The 8,754-nt window shown below is 53.8% G+C and overlaps 1 protein-coding gene across 6 annotated transcripts in view; it reads left to right on the top strand.

Moving 5' to 3' along the window:
- The first annotated feature begins 1,962 nt into the window (after positions 1-1,962).
- Positions 1,963-8,754, top strand: part of NSD3 (nuclear receptor binding SET domain protein 3) — a 31,125-nt gene continuing 24,333 nt past the window's right edge. For 5 of the 6 annotated variants that reach the window (XR_005704158.2, XM_040087774.2, XM_040087775.2 and 2 more), the window contains exons 1-2: positions 1,963-2,093; positions 7,682-8,409. Coding sequence is in view for 5 of the 6 variants with exons in the window: in XM_040087774.2 (XP_039943708.1) it covers positions 7,726-8,409 (684 nt within the window). In the remaining variant the exon portion in view is untranslated. The remainder of the gene's footprint in view (positions 2,094-7,681; positions 8,410-8,754) is intronic. The other variant, XM_040087773.2, reaches the window with a different exon arrangement.

The raw sequence follows: 8,754 nt of genomic DNA, 5'->3' as shown, positions 1-8,754 counted from the left end.
GCTCCGGGGGGCGCCGGGGGGCGCCGGGGCCCGGCCGGACCCATCCCCGAGCCGCTGCCGGGCGCGTCGGGCCGGACCGGGGACTGCCACGGGTGAGCCGACCGGGCTGTGCTGCCCCTCTCCGGTCCCTGTGCTCGTGCCAGTGCCGGTGATGCCGATCCCGGTCCCGCTGATCCTCTGATCCCGGCGCCGGTGCCGATCCCGGTGCCGGTTCCGCTCACCGCCGGCCGCACTCCTCCCGCCCCTCCCACCCGTCCCGTCGTGCCCCGCTCGCGCCGCTCTGACCCTTCGCCGCTCTGTGGTGCCTGCGCCGTGACGCCATCTCGCCGTGTCACGCCTCCTTGACATTAGCCAATCAGACGTCAGAATCCCGTCCCTGCTGGAGGCCTGCCCAATGGGAGCGGAGCGGGGCGGGGCCTGACCAGAGGAGCCCTCGGGAGAAGCCGCTGATTGGGTGAGAGAACGGCGGCGGCGCGCGGGCGGTGACGTCACTGGCCGGTGCGTGACGCCATCGCGAGTTACGCTGACGTCATATGCATGGCGGGCGCTCGGGACCGGCCGGGGGGGACTTCGAAGGCTCTGGCGGAGCCGCACCGGGGCCTGCCCGGGACGGGACCGCCACTCCCCGTCACGGGGCCTGAAAGCGCATCTGGTCCCAGCCCCTGCCGTGGGCAGGGAACCTCCCACCAGCCCGGCCAGTCTGGCCCCGGACACGTCCAGGGATGGGGCAGCCACAGCTTCCCTGAGCAGCCTGTGCCAGAGCCTCCCCAACCTCCCAGGGAAGCATCCTTCCCAATGTCGCTCTGGCACACGGAAGCCATTCCCCCTGCCCTGTCTCTGCAGGCCCTTGTCAATAGTGTCTCTCCATGCAGTGCCCATAAATACACAAAACACCTTGGGAGCAGCGCTGTGTGCGATGGGACGCAGCAGAGCAGAGACTCCTCTGTGCTTGGGGAAGGGCTTTGCAGGGAACGAGGTGACAGAGGGGAGAGTCAAGCCCTGACGTGTGTGAGACAAACACTCCAGTCCTGTGTGTCTGAGGAGCGCATGGAACACACTGGCAGCTGAAGAAACGTTCTCAGCAGGTGACAGATGACTTGATCTCTTGAAATTTTTAAGGTCCCTTCCAACCCGAGCCATTCTGAGATTCCATGAAGTGCTACCTGGTTTTCAGACACTAGATGGGAAAAAACGTTTCATTGCCCCGGTGAAAAAAAGGGCCTGGAACCCTTTGGCTAATGGATACGCAAACAGATGAACAGTATTTTTGAAAGTAGAAAATAAAATGGGGTAGATGGATGGAAAAGGGGACAGAGCTCCCACATCTGCTGCCAGAGCTCCCAGTATGAAACTGGGGTTTAAGCACATTTAGATTATGTCTAAAAGAGCTTTTCCTGTGTGAATGAGGGAAATAGATGAGTCTCCTCTCCTGTTTCCGAGGAGATTCGTCTATGGATGTTTGTGCACTGTACAAGGGCCTTTAGGAGGGTCCCTAAAGTGAAGAGCAGAATCACTTTGTAAATTTCCTTTCTTAGAGCTATTCCCAGCCCAGCCCCTTGTCCCTCTTGTCCGAGGAGCCCTGAAATGGACAAAATCCCGCCCAGTCCTCTCTTCTCCCCGGGTCCCCTCGGGGGTCACTCCACCGCCACCCTCGACCGAACTACACCTCCCGTGGCGCCTTGCGGAGGGCACCGCCCGAGCGGCCAATGGCTGACTGCGGCGCGTGCGCGCGCGGCTGCGCAGTGCGGCGGCGGCGGGGGGCGGGCGGAGGCGGAGGCGCTCGGCGGGGCCGCACCGGCACAGCCGCTCCAGCGCCGCCGCCGCCAGCGCCTCCCTCGGCCGCCGACCCGCCGGACCCGCCGGGCGCCGCCGGCGCCTCCCTCGGCCGCGGCGGGCGCTGGGGGGCGGGCGGCCTCCCCGGGGCGGAGCCGGCGCCAGCGGCGGGGGCGCGGAAATCGAGGCCGGGGCTCCGTCGCGGCCTTGCTGGTGCCGCGGGAGGAGGAGGCGGAGGCCCCGCGCCGCCCTCGCCGCCGCCTTTGTCTGCGCGGGGCCGGGCGGACGCGGCGGGGCCGTGAGAATGGAACTGACTGAAGGTGAGCGCGGGGCCGCGGCGGCCCCGGGGCGGAGGGGCCGCGGCCGCCATGTTGCTGCGGGAGCTGCGGCGGCACCGGGGCCGGGCCCCGGGCAGAGCCCGGCCGGGGCAGAGCTCGGGCGGACGGGCCCCGGCTTCGCCCGGGCTCGGTGCCGTGACGCGGGGTCCCCGCGCCGTCCCCCTCCCGGCCGGCTCCGCGCTCCCCGCGGCTTCACCGGGGCCGAGCCCCGACCTGCTGCGGATGCGAAATTCGGGCTTTGACCCGAGCGGAGCCGTCGGTGTCACCGTGCCGCGGCCTCCCCGGCTCCAGGAGAAGGGTTTTATTGCGCGCGGGAAGAACTGCGCGTCAGCGAAGGGTTTGTTGTTGCTCTGATGTTATTTTTTTGCGATGCTGTTGCGTTGTGCTGCACTTTGTTGTGGTCTCGCCGTGCTTTCGTTTCGCTGTCGATACGCTCGGTCGTTCCAGTGCAATTTGTTGTTAAAAGTCTTAGCTATGACATAGTTCTACAGATACTAACTAGCCCAAAGAACGATATTAAGTAGCCAGTAGTTATAGTTGAAGGAAAAACTGTAGCGTGTTTTGATAACTGTTTAAATCTTCCAGTGACATTTTGCGGAGATGCACAGTGAATGCTTTAGTAGTTACATATGTATTTTCTAAATTAATTATTCTTATGAACTACCTGGAAAGATTTTGCTCCAAAACCTGGGCATGTGCTTTATGAAGGTACAGGGTAAGAGTGGAGGATGGTGGTCAAAGACTCTATGTTCCATTTTAATACAAACATGTTTTTCATTTTCCAGTTTCACGACTTTGCCTGGGGTTGAGGGGGTTTGTGTGAGACACGTTGTGGTTCTTGCTCTGGCTGTGATACGTGACTGCCTGTCACGACATTACAGCGTTTGGTATTGCCGGTGATCTGGCTCCATAGCAGCATTAGCCCATGAATTTTCCCGAAGATCCAAAGTTTTTGCTCCATGTTTTCCATTTGAATCCCATGGCTCTCTAAACAAATGAGTCCCTGAGCTCCTTTTTCAGGCAAACCCCTTTTCTCTGCTGGTCAAGTTGTTTCTTTCCACAGCACCGTGGGAAACTTCTTCCAAATGCCCTTATCAAGCCCAGTTACAGACGTGACTGTTTTTTCTGGCATTCAGAAACCAAATACAAAACACCTTTACAAAGGTGCACAGGGAAGCAGCCTCACCTCATGCTTTAAAGTTTGTCAAGAGGCCTCTGATTCACCGCTGGTGTCTGCCAGGAGGAACAGCTCAGTCCAGCTGGAGTCAGGAACAATCCACTGGCTGCGGGTTTCCTGTTAAAGACTCACATGCAGGTGAAAATTTGGCGTTGTCTTAACGTGTGCAAACAGATCTTTGCCTGGAGGATTTGTTAAGGACATGCAGAGAAGAAGGGGACAAAGCAGATTGCACAGACTGAACGCAGGGATTAGTAGGAACAATTGTTTTATTTCTAGCTGCAGTTCATACGGTTCTGACTCACCGGGGTGATGTTCCAGGTGACGGAGGTGTCCCTCTGGGTCATGGTTGATGTGACCAGAAGCAGTGGGTACGCTCAGCTCCGGGGAGGAGCGAGGTGCAGGGGTGTGTGTGTGAACTGCAGGCTTAGGGTTTGGAGAGGTCAGGAGTGATTGCATCACTTCAGACACGCGGCCTGTCCAGCCGGGCAGCTCTGTCTCTCTGTCAAACACCTGCAGCCGTGAACAGCTACCGAGAGCAGGTGCTGCCTTGGTTGCATGCTTGAGGGGACCAGCCCCGGTGCAGGGTGGATACTCTGGGATAGAACAGCACAGGAATGGCACTAGACATCTGTGGGGTGAGCAGGGGTCGGTAGGATGTCAGCAGAGGGTTGCACGTCTCTGATTTAGGTCTGTGTGGACTGGAACTGTGTTGGTGTTTGTCTTGGAAGTTCTGCTTTTGAGCCTGTTGATAGAAAGCCCATCTCAGGGTGACGAGGCAGTGACACGTTCTGAGCACACGCGGCTGACTCACAGCAGTGCTTCCAGCTCCCTGAGGGAGCCAGCAGGCCAGATTCTGTCTCACAACACTTTCCATCCTTAAAACACCTCACCTCTGACTGTGATAACCTTCTGCAGGGATTGTCATCCGCAAAGGGTGGACAAAGGTTTTGTGAAACCTGTTTAAAATATGTTTATGTTGGACTTTTATCAGTAGCTGTTGTGTTTCTCCCTGCTGTGGCCACAGCCAGTCTCAGCCAAACCTACAAGAACTCCCTGATGGGGAATAAGAAGAGCTGTGATCACATGGGACTGGAATTGTTTGATAATCTGAGGTCAATTGTTATTTAGTCTAATGCAGCATGGAAGCAAGGTTTGAGAACTTCAAGTCTTGTTTTCTGAGAGCAAAGTTGAAAAATACTCATACTGAAGCTGGCTTTAGATAAGTGCAATTGTTGGTGAAAAGGTGAACCCTCACTGAGCACCCACTCCTGGAGTGGAACTGATTTTTTGTGTTATATTCATTTGAGATGGGAACTGAAACAAACGGTGTTCACTTGAGAAAGAGCTCTACTAGGCTGGCCTGTCTTATTCTGTACTGTTTATATTTTTCCATTTACCTTTTCCTCTGTTACTTTGAATTGCAACTCTCCCATGAACAACAGGAAAATATTTACTGAAGGTGTGTAGAGTCTCAGTGTTTGTAAATGGCCTTGTATCCCTTTCTGCCCTGAGAAAGGGCTAGAGCAGAATGGTGGACACTCACCTTTAAAGAGGAAATTCATTCTCTCATCAGGAAATTCAGTTGCACTTTTGAAAGTGTTAACGTCAAGTTATTTCATTGTTGATTTCAAGTTGTTTGCAGCGGCTCTGAAGTGTCCATTTCGTATAAACATTGAAATGATGAAACTGTTTCTTTATGTGTTGATCTCCGTGTTGTATCAGTGCAGGATCTGTTATGGGTTGTGTTCGGAAGCCAAATCGTACAGTTCACAGGAGGCTGACACGGTGGGTTAATAGTGTAATCTACTGGCATAGTGAGAAGAATTTATTCTGGAATACTTTTCTGCCAGATCAGCTGGAAATCCTGTTGCCCCGTGGTCGGGGTGGTGTTGCTGTGTGGCAGGGACGGCTCTCTGTGGTGACAGCAGGGTGTTCTCATTAGTGCTTTGGAGGGACATACACAAAGTGATCCTTCCCTGGGTTTGGGTGTCGAGAGTCTTGTGTGCTCGGGATTCCTCGCTGTGTCCTGTTTTTGTGGGTCGCTCTAGGGCCTGTCCTCTCACTGTAACCCTGCCCAGATGCCACTTCACTGGGCAGCATGTGGGGCCTGATCCACTGATGCAGAATTTTGGGCAAGAAGGAGGGTGGGAAAGTTTGGGTGTGTTAACGGTGATGACAGCGAGAGACTGGGCAGGAAGGAGCTGGCAGTGATGTCGGTGCTGTGGGAGGACAGAGAACAGCCTCGGTGCTTTGAGGTGCTGGGAGCTGTTCCCTGGAGCCCTGACCCTGCTTCTCAGCCTGCACCGAGTTACTGAGGAACGAGTTTGGGATGGGATGTCCCAGCTGTGCAGCACAGGCTGGCACCCAGGCTGAGGGACCCAGGTGAGCTTCAGAACAAATTAAAAGAAACAAATCCTAACTCTGTTCCTTAACTGGTACTCCTAACTGGGGTGTAAATGCAGTGCTTTGAAGTTCATTAATCCACATTTCTGTCATGTAACAAAACAAAGGACAATGGCAGCCACCTCTGCAGAACCTGTGGGAGCTGCATCGGCAGCTGGGGCCGTGCCCATCCAGCTGTGGGTGTTCCTGAAGTGCTGCCACAGCTTCCCAAGAGTTGTTTATAAGTATTCAGAGGAAAAGATTGAACCTGGTTTTAGTAAAACCCAGCCTAGCGTGAGAATCTACTGTTTGCTCTTCAGTTTGGCAGATGGAAAGTAACAATTTGGTGGTGAATAGTACAAACAGTCCCACTTCCTCTTTTCAGAACGGAGGTGGGTTGGGGTTTTTGACCTTGGTGTGCAATCCCACGTGCTGCTCCTCAGATTTGCGCCCCCTGACAGTGACACTTTTGTTGGTTTGCTGGCTGATGTGCAGAGCTGTGGAGGAAGGGATGGTTTCATGGCCCCGAGGTTTAAAAGTTCCTGCAACGAGAAAATTCTGCTGCAGAGCCTTGTGCTGTTATTGCCCCAAATTGCTTAATTACGGTGGCAAATGTGCCTGAGTCGATCTCACAGGGCAGTGGAGGTGAGGACAAACATCAGTGAAGTGTGAAGATCATGGAAAAATCACCCCAAAACATCCAGCACAAATCTGATCAAGTTCTTGTTCCTGTTGGAATTTCAGTTACTTTTCATGGTCTTGGAGGAGGGAAGTTGTCAGTGTTAGGAAAGCTCTTAGCTAAGGTATCAAGATGCTTTGGGAGGGTGAGAATTGCATGTGGGCAGGGTTTAATGGAGGTTCCCTTTAGAAGCCGTGTCTGTGGGATGCATTAATGTCATTTCTAACCCAGACCAAAAGGGCACAGTAACCCTCCTGTGTGCCCATGGAGGCAGAACAAATACCATGGAGCTGTGTTTGCTTTGGAAGGGCTGAACTAACCTTGTGGGAAGCAAACTGGTGTTTCTTACCTGCAGGTCAGGTCACTGTGTGTTGCTTCTTGTTGAACATTGAGCTGCTTACATGAATGCCAAAACCTTCTCTGACACTGTAGTTGAGTTTTGGAAGTCTGACTTTGATTGAGTCTGATTTTGGTGTTCTCATATGCACTGGAAAGTTGAAGGTGTGTGTGCCAGTGCTCAGCTGCAATCTCATTCAGTGGGTGACCTCAGGGCTTGGGGGTCTGTTGGTGCTGAGGTCAGAACCATGCAGTGCTTGGTATTAAAATAAGGTGTGAGGGGCGGGAGAATAACCCTGCTCACTGTAATAACCCTCCTCCTGAACTGTACCCTGCTTTTCTGGGGAGGGAGGAGGTTGGGGAGCTCCATCTGAGGCTCTGCAGGGCACTGCCTCCCCAGTGGCCGAGGTGGAACGACACACTTGTTTTCATTGTGCTGTTGTTCAGAGCATCCTATGGCTTGCCTAAAGACTGCTCGTGTCTCGAATTTTGGCAAGGAAGTGGGGAGGGAGGAGGAGAGGTTTCTCAGTTTGTGTTTCTGTGGTGCTCCTGGCTTGTGCAGTTCACAGTGGCTGTGTCAGGAGAACCTGGTGTCCCTTGTATGCTGCAGGGTGAAATGCTGTCCAGCTGCTTCGGGTTGGAATAACCCTTCCTAGGGCATGGCTAGGAGGGCTGCAGGGAGTGCTGGGGATTTTGCCACCGTTTATTCTGACTTTGTAATACTGGGGCTTATATTTCTTAAGCACTCGTAGGTGCTTCTGATGTTCTTTGAAGTGTCTTGGAAAAGAAGGAATTGGCCATATGAAGGGCTATGTCAGTAGGCCTTTGTAAAGGCTCGGTAACACCAGTCCTCTCTAAATCCCTGCGAGGGTGGCTGCTGATTAGAGAGGGGGAAATTGTTCTTGAGATCCCTTTTTTCCTCAACTGCTTAATTTGCTTAATTACCGTTGTTTAATTTGCACTGACTTCTTATTTCCCTTCCCCTGCCTCTAGGCCCTATGAGAAAAAGGGAAAGCTAAGGATGCTGGAGCAGAACAATGGATTTCTCTTTCTCTTTCATGCAAGGGATCATGGGAAACACAATTCAGCAACCACCTCAACTCATTGACTCGGCCAACATCCGCCAAGAGGAGGCCTTTGACGGCAGCAGTGACATTGCTGAGGATGGGGGCCGGACGCCGTACGAGGCCGCGCTGCAGCAAGGCTTCCAGTACCCCACGCCCACGGCGGAGGAGCTGCCGCCCCTGTCCAACGGCTACGCCCCGGCCATCGGCATGTACGAGCCCCAGGGCAAGTACCAGGCGTACGCCCAGTATCCCAACGGGTCGGCCAACGGCTTTGGGGCGGTCAGGAACTTCAGTCCCCCGGAGTATTACCCCGTGGAGAACTCGAACGCGAGGCCGCATGAAGTTCTGGAAAAAGCTTCCCCTCCCCAGCCGCCGCCTCCACCGCCACCTTCAGCTCCACAAGGGGGGATTCCAAAGAAGACTGGCTCACCAGAGATCAAACTCAAAATAACCAAAACTATCCAGAACGGCAGGGAATTGTTTGAGTCCTCCCTGTGTGGGGACCTGTTGAATGAAGTCCAAGCGCGGGAGTACGCTAAGGCAAAACATGAAGGGAGGAAAGAGAAAAGGAGAAAAAGTAGCAAGCACGACTCTTCCCGATCGGAAGAGCGCAAGTCACACAAAATTCCAAAATTAGAACCAGAGGAGCAAAATGTAAGTGGAGTGGTAATTTCAGCCATCTGTACACCTGGTGTTGTTGATGAAGAGCATGTCCAGCAGGGTTTGTCCTTGTTCTGGCTCTGTGCACGCTGAGTCAGGCTTGAGTTACTTGTCAGAGCCTCGGGATGAGGTTGCCAGGAGCTGTGTCTGTAGGTAACACAATGTTGGTTTAAAGGCTCATATGAAGCAAATTTTAGAAGAGGTTATATATTGTTTTTTTTATATTATTTAGTGTTATAGCACGTTTAGAGTTTGCTACGCTCTGGCTGGTGTTGAAGGTAGAACTTCTGGACAAAAGCTTGCGCATTCCAAAAAGTGCCTCTCGAGAGAGTGCCAGAC

The sequence above is a fragment of the Hirundo rustica genome, chromosome 28 (assembly GCF_015227805.2).
Source record: "Hirundo rustica isolate bHirRus1 chromosome 28, bHirRus1.pri.v3, whole genome shotgun sequence".
In the NCBI taxonomy this organism is placed as follows: Eukaryota; Metazoa; Chordata; class Aves; order Passeriformes; family Hirundinidae; genus Hirundo; species Hirundo rustica.
The sequence above is the reverse complement of the archived record's forward strand: the minus strand, read 5'-3'. Positions and strand labels throughout refer to the sequence as shown.